This window comes from Crinia signifera, chromosome 2 (assembly GCF_055691185.1).
Source record: "Crinia signifera chromosome 2, ASM5569118v1, whole genome shotgun sequence".
Taxonomy (NCBI): Eukaryota; Metazoa; Chordata; class Amphibia; order Anura; family Myobatrachidae; genus Crinia; species Crinia signifera.
Genome location: NC_139218.1, coordinates 104,235,309 through 104,255,224, shown reverse-complemented (window position 1 = coordinate 104,255,224; position 19,916 = coordinate 104,235,309). Strand labels below are relative to the sequence as shown.

The following is a 19,916-nucleotide window of genomic DNA, read 5'->3' as shown; positions in this document are numbered from 1 at the left end:
AAATGCAGAAAACGGTCTAATGTAAAGTCCGCTGGTGGAAAACTCATGTACTCGCACCAAGACATATCTTTGCCAAATCTTATGGTAGTGTGAAGCCGTTACTGCCTTCCTGGCCTGGGTCATGGTGTTTATGACCGAGGAATGAAATCCCTTTAGAGCCAAGATGTTCCGCTTAACCTCCAGGCCGTTAAATGAAGATGTCCTAAGTAAGTCCTGATAGACGAAGGGGCCTTGTACCAGAAGATCTCTTCTTAGAGGTAGCCGCAACGGTTCTTCTACCAGCATGTTTTGCAGACTTACGTACCATGCTCTTCGAGGCCAATCCGGTGCTATTAGTATTGCCGGTACTTGTTTCCTAGCACGGCGCCCATCGGGTCCCATCGCATATATGAATGCCAACCCGAAGCGTGGCGAGCCCGCGTGGGGCAGCGGTACGCGTTCTCCAACCTTTTCATAACCCCACTATCCACGTTGGCGTGGATTTTATATAGTGTGGCGAGCGCAGCGAGCCACCGAGCCCAAAGCGTGGCGAGCCCCGCAAGGGGACGCGTAATACCTGTGAAATAATGCGTGTCCGTTCGACACATTTCGGGCTCGGTGGCTCGACGACATGTATAGTGGGGGTATGAAAAGTTCGGAGGACACGTACCGCCGCTGCGCTCGCCACGCTTCGGGTTCACGTTGATCGTGGCGTTAACAATGGGGGGGGGGGCATACAAAGAAAAATGGGGTCTGGGGGGCATTTAACATTGGGGACAATGTAAAATCGGGTCTCAGGGACCATTTAACATTGGTTCCAATGTAAAAAAAAATCAGGTCGATCGCATGCGATTTGGTTCCATGCGATTGGCACGATTTTTGCAACCGACAATTAAAATCGGTGGCGCCGTGCTAGGAAACAAGTACCGTATTGCCTGCACCCTTTGACCTCTGATCCTCTGCAACACTCTCCCAGGAGGGGAAGGGGCGGGAACAGGTACACCAGTTCGTACGACCACTGCGTGGTCAGAGCATCTGTCGCCTCTGCTTGAGGATCCCTTGTCATTGAGCAATACCTTTCCACCTTGTGGTTGGTTCTTGAGGCCATCAAGTATATCTGTGGGAGCCCCCACAGATCTACGATGCTTCCAAACACCTGAGGATGTAATCCCCACTCCCGGGGGTGAAGGTCGTGACGACTGAGAAAGTCCGCCTCCCAGTTGTCTACCCCGGGTATGAAGATGGCAGAGATTGCCAATGCATGCCTCTGTCCACGCCAGAATCTTGGACACTTCTCTCATGCATGCTCCGCTCTTCCTACCTCCTTGGCGGTTTACATAAACCGTCGTTGCATTGTCCGACTGGACTTGTATCGCCTGTTGTTACAGGAGGGAGTGAGCCTCCAGAAGAGCATAATAGACAGCTCTCAGTTCTAAGATGTTTATGTAGAGCTGTGCCTCCAGGGGTGACCACCGGCCCTGGAACCGCATCCCCTTGTTAACTGCCCCCCAGCCGTTTAGGCTGGCATCTGTAGTTAACAGGATCCAGTCCTGGATCCCGAATGTTCTCCCCGCAAGATGATTTGGTGTATGCAGCCACCACTGCAGGGACGGTCTTACCTTTACAGACAAGTGAATAAACCTGTGGATGTGTGAACCGGACCACTTGCTCAACAGGTCCCATTGGAATATTCTCGAGTGGAATCTCCCAAATTGGAGAGCCTCGAATGAGGACACCATGGTTCCAATCAGCCTGATGCAGAGATAGACCGAGACTTTCTCCGGGGCTAGCACTTACATTAGCAGCTGTTGTAGTGCTGCAATCTTCTCCACTGGGAGAAACACCCTTCTTTCCACTGTGTCCAAAACCATCCCCAGGAACTGGAGACGATGGGATGGTATCAGTGAAGGTTTGGGTATATTCAGCACCCATCCATGACCTGACAGAAGACATCTGGTCGTCTCTATGGCCCCCATCAACTTGGACACTGACTCCGCCTTCAGCAGCAGGTCGTCCAAGTATGGGATAATGTTTATCCCCTGAGTCCTTAACAGGAACATCATCTACATCATTACTTTGGTGAAGACTCTTGGGGCCGTCGAAAGTCCAAACAGTAGGGCCTGGAGCTGGAACTGTTTGACCAGGATTGCAAATCTGAGGAAGGCCTGGTGTGGAAGCCACACCGGTATGTGAAGGTACGCGTCCTTCACATCGATGGACGCTAAGTATTCTCCTTCTTGCAGTCCTGCAATCACTGCCCTTAGAGATTCCATCTGGAATTTGAACACCCTTAGGTATGGGTTCAGGGACTTTAAGCTTAAAATGGGTCGAACTGACCCATCTGGTCTCGGAACCACAAACAGGTTTGAAAAGAAACCCTTGTTCCTTTCCGAAGGGGGCACTGGTACAATAACCAGCCTGCCCCCATTCACTGAATGTCCCCCAGCCTGCCCCCATTCACTGAATGTCCCCCAGCCTGCCCCCATTCACTGAATGTCCCCCAGCCTGCCCCCTTTCACTGAATGTCCCCCAGCCTGCCCCCTTTCACTGAATGTCCCCCAGCCTGCCCCCCTTTCACTGAATGTCCCCCAGCCTGCCCCCCTTTCACTGAATGTCCCCCAGCCTGCCCCCCTTTCACTGAATGTCCCCCAGCCTGCCCCCCTTTCACTGAATGTCCCCCAGCCTGCCTCCCTTTCACTGTATATTCTGCCCCTCCTTCGCTGTATGTACCCCATTCACTGTATGCCCCCCACTCAGCCCCCATTCACTATATCTCCCAGCCTGCCCAACCTTCTCTGAATGTACCACATACTGCCTCCCTTTACTGTATATTCCCCTGCAGGAGACAGATGCTTTACAGAAGCAAGGTTCCCCTTTGCTGCTCCCCCCTCCCCGCACACTGCTGTCACTGTTATCGCGATGGAGGGTGATATATAATTGCAGCAGCAGGAGGAGTTGGACACATACTCATCTGAAAGATGGCAAACACGTCTCACAGTTGAAGGGAAAGCAGAGGGGAGGAGCCCACACACCCTGGTTGAAGAAAAAGTTATGTGCCTGTCTCCTGTCGGATACCCTCTATTCCCCAAGGTTATAAGACCTCAGTACCCCATATGAATGATAGTGAAAATAAAAAAGTGTTCATGATTAAAAAGCAGTCTATGCTAACATGATTGCTCCAGTGAAAAAACAAATAGGTTGACAGTTCGTCGATGCCTTAACGATGATTAACCTTTTTCTTATTGAAGAATCGACTTTAAACTTTTTTTCCCTGCAAACTTCTTGTTTCCACATACCCAATGAGGACACATCCATAGAATACAGAACAAGTTCAAGAGTGATAGGATCAATACTTGAAGCTAAGTATACAAGATCTTTATGTTTAAGCTGGTGCAGCACCATCATAATCACTAACCCCCCTCCCATCCCCCATATTAAGATACCTCAACTGACACACATTGATCTACTCTACAGTAACCCACCTTAGTACACCAGCAAATTTTTAACTAAAACAGGTGTAAAAAATAAACATCACAAAACACAGGCTTTTGTTAACAATGTGCTCCTTCATCTGTACAAGTACAGACAACAGTGCAGGTCGTTAACGCCCCACGGGAACACACATTTCCGTTGGAGGTGTAACCACTGGGCGATATAATGAACGATAACTTTCAGAAGGGCCGAAATGAGTGATATTGTACATTATATTGCCTAGTGTATACATACCTTAAATCTGAACCACATCTAAAAGTCCTCCTAAATCATTAAACACATGCCACAGGCAAGTTCTTTTACTAGCTTTACCAATATATTGCCTTTAAAAGACAAAAACACAAATGACACGCTTTCATTAGTTGTAACTTGGAAATGAAAATAAACTGCTATAATAAATTTTATGGTACAATTATGTTCTAAAAATGTAGCAATGCAGACCTTTCCATTGGGACCATTGCACATTTTTTGGGTGTGTCTAAAGTAATTGGCAATCATAAGATTGCTGAAAAAGTAATGGAGTTACTGATTGGTGCAGACAAAAGCAACTTTTGTTGCTGCTCAGAGTAGCTAAACCAGACCCGATTGTGCACAAACAAAACGAATTACTGCCATTTGGTGCCATCTAGTGGAAGGTGCTTAAAAAAATTGAATCGCTCCCTAAAGAGGTAAAGATTTTCATTCTCTCAAATTATGGATTTTTCTAATGCTACTTCAACATCCAACTTTTATGTTTTAGCTTCCAGTATACAAGTGCTTCATGATCACAATCCTGATTTCTCTGCACTTCAACAAGCTAAATTGAAAAAAAAAAAATATATGATTTAGGCCCTCTTTGCCAACTTTACCCTTTGAGGCCCAAGATTGTTGTGAGATGTGCAATATATCTGCTAAAAATGCCAGCCTCGTTCACAGCCTTCAGATCATTTGCTGGCAATAACTAAAAGTGATTCATATTCCTCAACTATGGCACTGGAATTTTTAGTGGATATTTTACACATCTTTAAAAGCAACGTTGGGTTTATATTTAAAAAGGGATAAATACCAAGTAGGAATTAAACGCAAATCAAAAATAGGCAGTCTAGTAACCCCTTAACCCTTCGAGAGCCAGCATCTGTGAGATGTTCAAAACATCTGTTAAAATGCCAGCATTGCTCACATTTAAAAAAAGTGTAAAAAAAAAAAAAAAAAAAAGATTATATTTCCTATATAAAAAGGTAAACAATACAGGTCATTATGATGAAAACAAATGTTTGCTTGGCAAGTTTCACGTCTATTCTGACAAATTCACTTGGCCCTCAAAGGGTTAAATATATAAACTCTATGCATTATAAATTTCCAAGGAATCTCCAAATTTGTTCCAAATATTCAGAAAAATTAAATAAGTACATTTACAGAAGAGAAGCTCCTGACAGAACGATCAAAAAAAAAAAAAGTGTATAAAACAATGGGGCCAGATGGGATACACCAAATGATACTAAAAAGAGCTCAAAGGGGTTCTGGTAGCACCATTACCAAAATTTTTCAACCAGTCACTAGCTACAGGAGTAACTCCAGAGGACTGGAAAACAGTGAAAGTAGTACAACTGCACAAAAGTGGAAGGAAGACGCAAACTACCGACCAGTGAGCTTCACATCAGTACTAGGGAAATTGAACGAAACACTATTAAAAGAAAGTTGTAAATCATCTTAAATCCAGCAAAATTACAGGATCCCAACAGGATTTACTCACAAAAGATCTAAAAAAAAAAAAAACTTTTGACGTTTTTGACTGGGTGACTAAAGAAATAAAGGAGGGCTTGCAGATATAACTTATCTAGAATTTAGTGCATCCGGCACTGTCCCACATCGCAGACTGCTAAATAAACTCAAAAGCATGGGATTGGATACTAAGGGGGGTATGCAACCTGCCGCCGCTATTTCCGACGTGGGAAATGGCAGCGGCTCCCTATTCAATGCTTGCAACAACTCTGCTAGCTGGAGAATAGATAGTGACATAGAAATACACCACTGGACTGATCCATCATTAGCATATATAACTATACGAGAGAGATACACTTTAGAGCAGTGGTTCCCAAACTGTGTGCCTAGGCCCCCCGAAGCATGGCGAGCGCAGCGAGCCCCGCGAGGGGACGCGGACACCTGTGAAGCCCGCGTGGGGACGCGGATACCTGTGAAGGTATCCGCGTCCGCTCGCTGCGCTCGCCACACTATTCTATTCTCAACTCCACGCCGACGTGGATAGTAGGGGTATGAAAAGGTCGTAGGACGCGTACCGCCGACCCTCGCGGGCTCGCTACGCTCGCCACGCTTCGGGTTGGCGTCAATACTGGGGTGCCGCTGACAATGGGGGCCATTTATATTTGGACATGACGGGGCCATATACAATGAGAAATGGGCCATATTGGCCCATTTCCCATTGTTTTCTATGTTAGATGGACTTTATCAACTACATTTAATCTTGTGCCATTATAATGGCACAAGTCCGACGCGACCGACAGTATTTCAATGTTAAAAATATTTTAACATTGAAGCCTATGGAGAAATCGTGTCGGTCGCGTCGTGTGCCTTAACTTTAAGGCACACGACACGACGCGACGGACCCGATTTCTCCATCGGGTTCAATGTTAAAAATATTTTAACATTGAAGCCTATGGAGAAATCGCGTCCATCGCGTCGCGTCGTGTGCCTTAAAGTTAAGGCACACGATGCCCGCGACGGGCGCCGCCAAAATACACAAGTACCGAATATCCTTACAAAGGGAATAAGGATCAAATAGGGTTTAAGGGTGACAATATGGTTAAAAAGGGGCCGACTAAATGGGCCAAATGGTTCTTCTCTTCAGTTAAATTCTATGTTTCTCTGTTATGTTAAATAACCAGTGATTTGGCAATTACTTAATTAACAGACAAAAACACTGACAGTAGGGCGGGAAGACATTTCAGCTGGCAGCCTCCCGAGATGGTGAGCTGAAATCTGTGGTAAGTCAGTACTTAATGTGCCCAAACGGGAGTATGCGCACCAATGCAGTACTTTACACACTTAACACAATTAAACCTTGTACTAATGGGCATGCACAAGCAGTACTCACACCAGATGAGGGAAGAAATAAGGGAATGGTCTTGGTGGGCCTCCAGATAATGGACACCCACAAAACAATTAAATTCTCCACTTAAATTATATAATATATCAATATATTTACAGCAATGTCATTTTTTAGGGCTTTACAAATAAAAAAACAATAGTCCTCTTTACTCACTCATAACAAATCACATGTACTTAACTTGCTGTAAGCCATCTATTAAAAATACAGTAGTTATGTACCAAATATATGCATAAATGGCAATTCATTAAATACTGATTAAACAATTACAAATTTACAATCAACCGGAAGATAAACATATTCAAGGAATGAAACCAAAAAAAAATTTGCAACAACTCTGCTAGCTGGAGAATAGATAGTGACATAGAAATACACCACTGGACTGATCCATCATTAGCATATATAACTATACGAGAGAGATACACTTTAGAGCAGTGGTTCCCAAACTGTGTGCCTAGGCCCCCTGGGGTGCCTCAGGACACTTGCAGGGGTGCATTGGATTGGTGGACCAGGATCAATTCATATTATTTATGGTCAATGTACCAGGCAAAACCAGTGCTCGTGGCTGCCAATCATAATATATGTGAACAAACAGAAGAAAATCCTGCCCCTCACCAGATAACTGTGACATATAAACACAATGCACTTAATTTAATATTTTTTTCTGAATTTCTCGATAAGAAGCATTTGGCCTAGGGGCGCCTTGAAAATATTTTGATGCTCTAGGGTGCCGTGATTCAAAAGATTGGGAACCCCTGTTTTAGATTAATAAAAAGCGACCTTTACACTCCTGCATCAAGCTGTTACAAATAAAAAATGTTTACCATAATCTGTCCCTGCTCATATAGAGTACCAGGGTTTTTTTTTTAAACCAATATATTTATTTTGCATTAATGTTTTAATGAAAGATATAATGTAATCTACTTATAATAACACTGCAAAGCATTGCTACATTATATATTAGAAACCTTGATCAACCATATATTAATGCTTCCTAACATTAAGGGAAAAGTTTACTAATACCGCTTTTACACTTGCAAGCTGGGTCGCACTTGGGATTTTGTACACGGGTGCAACCCAGCTTGCAAGTGCTAAATAAAATAAGTAGAATCTCATTGGATGCAATGGTCAACTTCCCATCTGCAATATGACTCCCATCTTAGTAAATCTAACCTTAAAAATCCAAAGTTATTATTAAGCTTTGAAATATCTTTCCTTAAAACCAATTTTAGACCAATTAAAACATGAAGTAATTTTTAGAGAAACACACAAAACAAAAAACAAAGGCGTTAAGCATAAGCACTGGATATGACACTGGCATTAAACACTTTGAATAAAAACACTGAACAAGTCTTTTCAGTTCCCTGTCAGTTTCAAAGCTTCAAATGAAATTAACCAAAATAAATGATTTCTTCATTATCTGAAGATGATTCAGCAGTCAAAAGTTGTTCAATAATGGCAAATACATCAGGATTAACAAATGTTGGAGGAGAAGCTTAATAGGCAGACTTAGCACCTCTCTTATCTGAATCCCCTCGATAGATCTATGTTAGGTGTGCCATTTACTGTATAGATATTCCCTTACAATAGGCTTTTTTTTTTTTTAAAGATGTCACGGTGTTGCGTCTGCAGTCACAACCTATTAAAAAAAATATATAATATATAATAGAATTGTGGCCCTTATGAACTTTTAGGAGTGGCAGCACTTCTATAGATCCTCGCTGTTAATGATTGTAAGCTTGCGAGCAGGGCCCTTTTACCTCCATGTCGGTTTGTATCTACCCAGTTTGTTTAATCACTGTTGTTTCCAATTGTAAATAGCAACGGAATATGCTGCGCTATATAAGAAACTGTAAATAAGGAAATAAAGGAGGAACCAGAATAAAGACGTTTCGTCCGTTAGGACTTCCTCAGGGGCATAATGAATCCAGCGGGGCTGTACACGAAAATCCTTCAATATTGAATACAAGCTCGACCGCCGAGACCTACAAATTCAATACCCCCCTAAATCTTTAACAATTTTAAAATGAAAGGAAGACGTCACTTCAAAAGTGACGGTTCACATAGGCAATTCAGCAGTTTGAATCCACCATGTGAGCCGTGACTTTTGAAGCGACATCTGCCTTTCATTTGAAAATTATTAAAGATTTATTCTCTGCACATCTAGTGAACTAGGTGGCTAAAATTTAATATCCATCATACTACAATATATCAATTTACATCAAACCCTTTGTATTCAAAATTGAAGGATTGGATTCATTATGCCTCTGAGGAAGTCCAAACTGAAGAAATGCGTAGGGTATTGATCTAGAATTGAACATCAAAAAATGGATTTAATGTTGAAAATATTGTGGAAAAAGTCCATATGAAGAATTCAAGGATAAAACCTTTGGTACTTGTGTATTATCACGGCGCCCGCAAAATCGACCACAGATCGGATATGATTTAGCGGCCGATATTCTGTGTTTTGCATGCCATTCCATCCTTGCACACCCCCACTATCCAAGTCCGCCCAAAGCGTGGTGAGCGGACGCGGTACGCGTCCTCCCGACCTGTTCATACCCCCACTATCCACGTCGGCGAGGAGTTGATTCTATAAAGTGTAGCGAGCGCAGCGAGCCACCGAGCCCCGCGAGGTGATGCGGAAAACGATCCCGAAGCGTGGCGAGCGCACGTGGAAAACACGTCAAAATCCGTGTCCTCTTGCGCGGCTTGCTGCGCTCGCCACGCTTCGGGATCGTTTTCCGCGTGCGCTCGCCACGCTTTATAAGATCAACTCCACGCCAACGTGGATAGTGAGGGTATGAACAGGTCAGGAAGACGCGTAATGATAATAATAATAATGATATTTTTATAGCGCTTTTCTCCCAATAGCACGTGTACCGCGTCTGCTCGCCACACTTCGGGCTGACTTGGATAGTGGGTGTGTGCAAGGATGGAATAGCATGCAAATCGGCAGGAAATTGCGGAAAATCAGCCGCGAAGTCACATCGGCTGCCAAAACGTATGCGATATCATATAAGATTAAGATAAAATCGGGCGCCGTGATAATACACAAGTACCAAACCTTTTTGATTGTTTCTAAATAAACAAATGTGATTTTATAATTGTGTCTATTTTTTAGGTAAAATTTTATATAGAGCGCACTTCTATTCTTTCTTTTTCTAGATAGAGAACTTGGGGGAATCACACACTTCAACAAAAGGTCGGGTGCCTGTCCAGGGATCATTAATTTTTTTAAGCCAATGAGATTTAAACCAGCCAACTCTGCACAGTACAAACGCCCTTTCCTACCTACATTAGTTATGTAATATCCATAATATTGCAGTCCTTCGGTCTCACGCACACCCTCATATATAGTGTTCATTCTAGCACCCACTATCTTTCAAAACCCCTGCCTGGGGTGTCGCTGTCTGCTGTAGTGCTTCTAGCACAGTGTGGTCTGTAAATCAGCACTGATATACAAACCAGACCTGGGCTAGACACCACAGCAGACAGCGACACCCCAGGCAGGGCAAAGGAACTGCATGGGTTTTGAAAGATAGCGTGTGCTAGAATGAAGACTAATATACATATCCAATGCTACACTAAACCCCCCAATTATTCCATTGAATACATCAAAATCAGGTCAAAATGCAGGTATTTTATAGAGAGACCTATCAATAACACATATGACATGACAATTTTTGAATATGAGAAAGTATGTATTCTACAAAAAAAATTGCTAACCTTATTATTATTCAATCATAGTAAAGATGTGAATTGTGATTAGTTTCTTTAAAATTTTAACTGAGCAAAATAAAAAGGTTGATTAAATCAGAAATGTACAGCCTTTGGCAAAGGACACAAAGGAGGCAATTCTATTGTTAGCACACCAACACCCAATTAAGCTATTCAACTATTTCAGTACTATTGACTGCCAATGCCTTCATTTCAGTTTGCATCCCCCAGGGGTGGTAAGAAGTGTGTGAAAAAATAGCAGTTATAGCACTCAAATAGGACATTTTGCATTGCCCCCATTTGTTAGCTCCAGTTTAGCCATTTTTCAAAGCTAAACCAAACCATAATGAAAATAACAGTTATGATAAAAAAACATCAATTGAATATAGCCATGCTATCTCATGGGTATTTCATATAGGAGATTGCACTGTGATAAACAATTGAATTCTACCCTATGCATGATTCCTATCCGGAGCGGATTCTAAGTTTTGGAGCTTATTGCACCACAGGAGGCTGCAAAAAGAAATTTCAGCCTAGCAGCTAATGGGCATCCAAATGGAGCAGCAATGGAATGGTTCCGTTTTGCTCCCCCTAGCAGCAGTTGCAGGGGACAATTGAATTGCCTCCTATATTTTGAAGCGAATAGAGAAAAAAAATCTGCATTGGTATAATGATAAACATAGAAAATATATCATGGCTGAAGAAAGAAATATCTTTATTTCCAAAAGTAAAAAGCCATGATATAACATAGAATATGACAGCAACTAACAACCACTTGGCCTATGTACATACACACTAGGGTTTATTGTTGTTGGCAGCCAAATTTACCTACATTTATATTTATGGATTGTGGGAGGAAACCTGGAGTACCTGGTGCCCTGACTTATTAAATAAACAAAAGCCTATTATACAGAAAAAAAAATATATATATATATTTATTACTATTGAAATAGTTGCACTACCGGCAGCCGCTATAAGGCGCCCAACAGATTCAAATAAAAGAACTGGCATTTCTACTCAACAAACCCATGAAATATCAGCCGTTTCAGTACTCAAACGCAAAATTTCTTTGGACCGACACGGGGGTATATTTACTGCCTGTTTAAATCAATGCCAGATCAATAAAAAAAAAAAAAAAAAATCAATCTCAAATTAGGGGGGTATTCAATGTCTGGGGCACAGCCGTGCCCCTGTCCCGTTCTCGCTTTGCTCGACTTGAGCTCGGCGGTCGGGATTCTATGTCCCGGCTGCCGAGCGGTGAGAAAGGGGCGTGACCGCGAGCTGAGGGGGGAAATAGATGAGCTCCGGCCGGTAGCTCGCCTATTTCTGGCTTTTCTCGGCAGAACGAGCCCGACAGCTTGTGATGTCGGGCTCGTTCTGCCGAGAACCCCTGTTCAACGCTGTTGGGGAAGACAGCATTGAATAGGGCCCCGCAGCCATCTCCCCCGTCGGGAGATGGCTGCGGGAGCACGACAAACATTGAATACCCCCCTTACTGTTGTGCTTCCAGGGCTAAGAACACGTAATTACTTACAGGTGAGTTTTTTCCTTTAATTTTAAAAATAATTCGTAAATGTGTGTTTTTCAATTGCAATTGATCTGGCAATGAGGAAAATCTGTAGCAAAATACAAACGATTGTTAGAATGCAATCCAATATAGCTGGTTAATCATGGTTTCCAATATATATCAATGTTTCACAGAATAGGATAAGCAGAATTTTTATTATTAACTTTTTTTATGAATATTATTTTTTTCTTATTGTTTTTTCAATATTTCTGTACATAAAACACATGGGGAGTGTGGAAATCCTATGTGCTACTTGTGGGGATGCATGACACACTTCCACCAGTTACCTCTATTACCCTCTTTCACATCGTGATCTCAAGTCCGACGCTTTCACGTTAAACCCAGGATGTCCATTAAACAGAGGGCGACCCGGGAGTTACCCTTCTTATAACCCAGTTTAAATGACCCGGTTTGTAAGGCATGTTGCCTTCACACCGCATCTCGACCCATGTCACCAACCAGGCTATAACCAGGTTCCGAGGTGCGATGTGATAGGGGAATTAGAGGTTTCAGGGAAATATTGCAATGAGTTATTCCAGAACTGCACAACCCCTAAAATGTAATTCCCCTACCTCCTGCAAATAAACTGAAATACTGCATGGTATCACACACAGAAAGAAAGTGTATGTACACTCTCCAAATACTACAAATCAGAATTGCAATACATTTTGCTATTAAACAAAGGTTTTTGAATAATTTTGGCCAAAAAAGTGTGGGCTTACCCACCCACCACCTCATCATTGGTAAATAATGCTAGCCCAACCAAAACACTCCAAGGCCATCACACTAGTAATAGCAAGTCAAGGGCTAAAGAGTGTTAGGTAAGCGAGAGCAGCTACTCAGCGTTAGTGTTACATGGGTGATAAAAAAAACACAAGCCGAGTGCGACTGTTAATAAATAAATACATACATACATACATACATACATACATAAAGTGCTAAAATAAGATAAGGAGCATGCACATGGTGAGATCTTTCCAATTTTTTGACTGTGCAACTTCCCTTGAACTCTCCAAAGCCTAGAATCCATCAATATTGACATCACACACACTGAATTTTGAACATTTAAGATTTTGGCTATAATAGAACAGAATGTAGTCAATATTGACCTGCCTGCATAGTATTTTTTTCTTGCGATGCCAGAGCCTTGGGGGGCATGCACTGCAAGCTCTGTACACATGGTGCAATGTGTATACACATCTCTCAGTGTGTATGCACCTTTACATTGTGATGCCCTGAAGCATCCCAGCCAAATTTAGGGGCCCCATGCCCTAAAACTCTCCTCATAAAAGACATACTACAAAAATGGTGTTCAGGTCTTATCTATAATTAGTTCCTTGGTCAATCTGCAGAAAGCAAATGCAAACATTTCTAATTAAAAACAACCAGGAGCAGGTGGGAGATGTGCTAATCTAGGCTGAAGTAATCTCCACATTCATTTGTATATACATAGCGTTTAATCTAGACTGTTTTAGTCCTGACCAATTTTCAAAGGGCAAAACGCGACCTACTTGTTTAGAGGCACACCACTGTTGCCTAGAGCACTTGAGGAAACCTATATAGGTGCCAGGCCTAGCCCCCAATAAAGACATTGGTGGATCTGGGACGCCGCATTCAAAGAGCCCCTTTCCCCCAGCGTCCTGCCCTCCTGGAAAGGTCACTACATAAATATACACAAAATAGACTATATAGGGGGCCTACACTGCACACCCTAACTAAAAGGGGAGTATGGAAAATGCACTTGTTCTTTGTTTTTTGTGTGTGCACCAAAAGTGGGGTGTATTCAATGCCGTGGCGAGCGGCCAGCGAGAGGTTAAACAGCGAGGATTGCAGAAAACCAGCGATCCTCGCTGTTTAACCCCCGCGCCGGCCGCTCGCTCTATTCAATGTTCTGGGGAAATCCTCGCCGTTACAGGATGGCGAGAATTCCCCAAAACAGCGAGACCCGCGGCTAATGTAGGAAACTCGCTGTATTTAGCCTCGAGTCTCGCTGGTTCAGGAGCCGCATACGCCAATTTCCCCTCGCTCAAAAAATGGAGCGAGGGGAAATTGGCGTATGAGGGGACTCACTGTCAGGGTGAGTGGTGGCAGTGAGCAGGAAGCTCTACTCGCTGTCACCACTCGCCCACAGCATTGAATACCTGCCAGTGTCTGCCCCTCATTACATTTTGTTAGGGTGTGCATTCTAGGCCCAACTCCCAATACGGCATGGTATGAAGGCTTTACCCTTTGGGTGCCAAGTGAATCTGTAAAAATAGTTTTCTCTCATCATAATGACCTGTAATGTTTACCTTATCTAGGAAATATAATCCTTTCATCAGCGATGCTGGCATTTTTAGCAAACATTTTGAACATCTCACAGATGTTGGCAATCAAAGGGTTAAGTATAGAACTGTAATTTTAGCAGTTGAAAAAGGTCCTATAAAACTTAATAAAATATTTTCATCATTGCCCATCATACCACCACCAATTCGGAGTTTGCATGATAATTACCACGTGTTTGAGAAAACTGAAGGATACTATATACAACCATAAGAACCTTTCAAGCCTCATGCACACTGAGCATTTTTTACACAGCGTGTATGAGGAGCGATTATGTGAAAATCGCTCAGTACATACACCCTGATCAATTTTTGCCTTTCCCAGCGATTTTCACAGGGGTGAACAACTTTCCACAATAGTAGACTGTGGAAAGTGGTTCACTTCGCTGGTAAAAAAAAAGCCCTATGGGGGGCGGCGGCCAGTGATGCTGCATGAGTGTGCACAAGCGCTTACTGCTGGGCCATACACACGGGTGGATTTTTAGCTGAAAGTAGCTCAAAGCCCCAAAAGTGAGCAATTTTAGATCAAAAGCACTTAGTGTGTATGGGCCTAAAGAGGCAAATAGCTGGTGTGAACAAAAGCATTTAATTGCAGATTTACAATAATTTGAATATGCATATGGGGGGGGGGGTTAACTTCAAGTATATTGTTAGAATAAGCTTCACAAAGTTTTATTTGAAGCCTACAACATTTATAAACTGTAGTGGATAGGGTGCAAATGCCGATGTCAGTCAATTCTGCATGCCGCCACATGAGACTGACCAAAAATTTGTGCAGTTTGGACACCCAGCGGGCAGTACTTTAAAATGTGTTTAACCGCTATATGAAGCTAAACAGTCTATTTGGATGCAACAAGTGCACAGAACAATTGAATTACTCTGTAGGGCAGGGCTGGGCAATTGCGGCCCTCCAGATGTTGAGGAACTACACATCCCAGGATGCTTTGCATTAGTTTTGCTATGTGGCCATGCTGAAACTGATGCAAGGCATGCTGGGATGTGTAGTTCCTCAACATCTGGAGGGCCGCAATTGCCCAGCCCTGCTGTAGGGTGACAATAACATTGAATCACTCCATGACACTTCAGCGAACTGCTTCCAGTACAGACTCTAGAGCAGGCATGTCCAACCTGCAGCCCTCCAGCGGTTGTGAAACTACAGATCCCAGCATGCCTTGCCATAGTTTTAGCATTACCCAATAGCAGAACTGTGGCAAGGCATGATGGGACTTTTAGTTTCACAACAGCTGGAGGCCCTCAGGTTGGACAAGCCTGCTCTAGAGGGACTATACAGTGCTGCTTAGTCCGAATCTACTAAGACAGAAAAGGTCCAAAATAAGATCAGATAAGAAAAATGCACCCAGAACATACAAACATTTCAGCAAGTGGAAACCAAGTACACAAGGGGAATTACAATTCTACATACATTATAAATACAATCGAACAATGAAAATTGCTCTTTTGTTTTACATAAAAAATAAATACATAACTTCCACAACATAAGTGGTCATAGCACTTCATAAGTTACCATGTGCTCTGGTGCTATCCTTGTAATACAGATACAAGCTTCTTCTTCACCAACAACATACTCAGAATCCAACTGTGGGCAAAGGATGCAAATTGCCATTGCAGTAGCACCCCAAATGGACACTTTTGCTCAGAGCCCTACAATACTTTTGAACAGTTCTGTGTATTCCAGCTATTACTTTGCCAACTTGTGGGTGTATTTGTTGTCAATCTAAAGAGGAATTCAAATGTGGCCAAACATTCAATCACCATTTTCACACATGATGAAAATCATTTAATAAAATTTGTTTTTACAAATGAACACAATTGTTAGCATTTGCTTAAATAGATTTAATATTCTGCACAGCTAAAAACCAATGAACACTCAGATTTGTTAAACAAGAAGGCACACAACCCCCCAAAAAACCTGATATACAGTTTAGTTAATTTGGGTTATAATATTTGAAGCAAATTATATAGAGATTATTTATCAAATCATGGAGAGAGATAAAGCACTTGCACCTTTTTTCCCACAAACAAAGCCTGTAACAGGAGTATGCTTTCATAATTATCCCCCAAAAGCTGGGAACGCACCTAGAGATTTAGCTGTCCAATCTGTCTAGTGGGAACAATAATCTGGTAATTAAAGGGAGCAGAAGACAAAAATCTGATCCCAAACGCTGGAAAATGGACAACTATCTTTCAGATAAATTTGTTAAATCACATTGATTTAACCAATATGTCTGAGTGACCATTATCAGTTTTCCAGTGAGTGTATCGGACAAAATGTTTGATTCTCATATGCTCCGTTGCATTACCAGATTTTTGTTCCCTCCTGACAGATTGAATGGATAAAAATCTCTGTGTACCTAGCTTTATTCGTACACATGTTAAAATAATTATGTCACAAACCAGACCCCAAAAAGCCATCTTGTATTTTATTTGCATCTGCACCACACAGTAGAAGATGGAAAGGGGGGCACAACTTTACAGTAACAAAAGAGAATCGCATTGGAATATAAAATGTGAAGACATTAGAAAACAATTCTGAAAGGAGTACTTCTGAAAGCATGGAGAGATACAGAACTAACCAATCAGCTTCTAACTTTCATTTTACAGCCTGTGTTTGACAAATGACAGGAGCCGACTGGTTAGTTTTCTTTTTTCCTCTCCACTTTATCTCTGAAAAATTCTCCCCCAAGAAATAATAAAAAAATAAAAAAAAGGGGGGGGGGGGGGGGATAACAAGTGAACGGTCAATGAAGAAATCCCAGTTGTAAAGCACAACAGAATATTCTGGCACTGTATTGATACATTTTTGATAAACCCTAATTATGAAATTGTTACAATGTCTCCAATAGCCGTTTCTCCACTATCTCCCAGTAAGCTGCATGAGCAGGACATATGACACAACAATACACAGCATGCACACACACCAGCCATGACAGAGTTTATGCGTTGCTCATGCCAGCCATTGTGCAGGGGGGTATAGATGTCAAACTCAGCACAGACTTTATAACGGCAGCAACTGGAGCTGCACACAGGAGCTGTCACCGCGTCCCGGGCTTTGTCTCCCCAGGTCCCCCGTGCACTCAGCAGCAGCTACAGGTTGATGATGATGATGGTGGTGGTGGTGCTAGTGATGGTGGGGGATTAGCAGTGTGCAGAGCATAACACACACCGCTCTGGCTGCACACACGTTACACTGACCGAGGAGGGCATGAGCTGCTTCGCTCTTTACAGGTCCTATTTGCATCATTGTAAACCTAGAGTCAATATATTGTTGGTGACCCCTCCCCTCTTCTCTCTTCCCTGTCCCGCCATCTTGGGCCGGGAGGAGCAGCCATTACTTAAAAACTAAATGACAGAGGGGGATGTGCGGCGCGGCTGGACACACACACACACAACTTTGACGCAACAACAACAAAAAAACCAACAACAATAAGAGGATAATATAAATTGCGACTGAGCAGCGGACATGTTGCCCCAATGCTGCTGCACATCTCCCCAGCCCCCACCTTCCCGTCCCCAGCCATCCCCTGCAGCACAGGGGAGCACTCACCCCAAACTCAAATATGCTCAAGTTCAACCCCACTTTACAGTCTCCCCTCACTGTGACAGATCACCCCCTGAGGCGCAGCAGCTACGGGCGGCACCATTCTCCAAGCGTATAACACTAACAATCCGTACTGGCCAGCCTGATCCTCCAACGCCACGCTGCCCTGTGCAGTGCCACCCCGTACCAGCTGTGCCCCACACTGCCATGGTACAAAGGCCGGCTAGAGAACAAAACACCCACATGCCCACATAACCCCTGCAGCACCCGGGTGTCAGAGCAGTGCCAGCAGCACACAGGATGCCCGGGCAGCAGTCACCATAATAACAGGGCACAAAGCAGATGGGTGTGAGGAATAACGCCAACACCAGCAAGAAGCCCGAGAGTTACGGAGCACAGACAGGCGGCACCTGCCCCCCGCACACAGGACAGGGAGCACCGCACACGAGGGTGTATATCACCACCAGCAGATCAGCATTACCGGCTCTCAGATCTTACCTTGGACAGCAAGGCCTTCGCTCTGGCGCCATCTTCATGAAGCCTCAGAAAGCCATAGAGTCGGCTGCAGGAGCAGCGGCGGCGGTAGAGCAGGTCCGGTAGCCGAGGGGAGAAAAAGCGACAGAAAATCAGAATAAGCTCCAATAAACTCTCCCTCCCACACACACAGCAGTACAGCGGCCGGGGAGCGGGGACAGGGCAGGGGGCACACGACGGGTCTGGGGGAGCAGGGAGGACAAGAAAAGTAAGAGAAGGGAGCCCCTAACCTGTCCAGCCCGGCCAGGGCTTCTCGCTCGTCCGCGGTCAGGTTAGGGAAGTCCTCCTCGCTCTCGCTCGCTTTTCCCGCCGCCATTTTCTTTTCCTCATCACCGAGGGAGGCAGCAGCAGCGGAGGAGAGCACAGCTGCGGCGGGGAGCGACACTCCACACGATTTCATGGACACGCAGCAGCGTCACACGGCGACCAGCGGGAGGCAGGACCCGCACTCCGGCGGAAAGCGCACAGCTGCGTGAGTGTGAGTGCGAGTGCCCGGCGTGTAAACACACCGCCTTATTGCGGGGCTCACTCTCCCGTCTACCTCCACATCCCCCCCTCCCCCGGGGAGCTAGCCGTAACTACACACAGCGGGGCGCCGCATGCTGGAGGACACGCTCATCTGTGTCTTGTTTACACTGTGCTTTCTGTGTGGTGTTACATAGTGCTGCTGCCCCTCTGGCCACGCACAGGCGCCGAGCCGCCGCTGCCGCCTATGTGTGCGCGTGTGTGTGTGCACTGAGCAGCGGCCGCTAGTGTACAGTCCCCGGGATTATTAGCACAAAGTTATTGGAGTGGTGTCAGCCAGCATCGCACACGCACTTCTCTCGCTCACTCACACACGCAGCAGCAGCGCCGCGCACGCACACCGCCCGTCGCGCGCAGTCCCGCCCACTCCTCCCCGACAACGGCCACGCCTCGATCCCCTCCAGCACAGCCAATGGCAGAGCGGCCAGCGGGGCACGTGACCATTGTTGACTTACGTCATCCCGCCCTCCCCACACAACTCCTCGGGTATTAAGCAACTTGCTGGGTTTTTTTTCCTTCTCTAATTAAGACCCAGTTGGTCTCATTGCGGGGCGTGGCCGTGACGTCTGCTATGTTAGCTTTGACACCATTGGATAAGATCGTTGTCTATCACTGAAATATTGGCAATGTAGAGAAGTCTGGTTCCAAATGCAACAGCTCGGTTTAGTTTATAAGGAGGAGGGGGCTGGGGTAGAAAACCGACGAGAGAACACTTTACGGTGTGGGAAGAGCATGTGGGAGTAGCCTTACTGTCAATGGAGATAGCAGGGCATCTGGCAATACTAATCAATCTGCTCCATTCGTCACAGCTATTGTTGTGATCTAGTGGTGTGGATGGGATTTTTGGGAACTATATATTTTCTCTCAGTTGTATTTAAATAATGTTACAGAATATGTTTTGCACATGAAAACCAACATAACTTATTTAGGTAACTACCGTAGTAAAACTTTAGAATGACTACAGTACACCAAACTACATTTGGAGATGTGTATTATTAGTTAACATTTCACACATGCATATATAGCTAGAGAGAGAGAGAGAAAAAAAAAAGCCGGCCAGCACATCCAATTTTTAGAAAAGGAAAAAAAAATATTTTTTATCCAATAGCTAAAGTC

The 19,916-nt window shown here is 44.1% G+C and overlaps 1 protein-coding gene across 3 annotated transcripts in view; it reads right to left on the bottom strand.

Annotated features, from left to right (window-relative positions):
- Window positions 1-19,122, bottom strand: part of KDM6A (lysine demethylase 6A) — a 146,338-nt gene extending 127,216 nt beyond the window's left edge. For all 3 annotated transcript variants that reach the window (XM_083172669.1, XM_083172671.1, XM_083172670.1), the window contains exons 1-2: window positions 18,506-19,122; window positions 18,240-18,303 (exon numbers count right to left, since the gene is read on the bottom strand). In XM_083172669.1, the coding sequence (XP_083028795.1) occupies window positions 18,240-18,303; window positions 18,506-18,675 (234 nt within the window). In that variant the 5' untranslated portion in view covers window positions 18,676-19,122. The remainder of the gene's footprint in view (window positions 1-18,239; window positions 18,304-18,505) is intronic.
- Window positions 19,123-19,916: the final 794 nt, after the last annotated feature.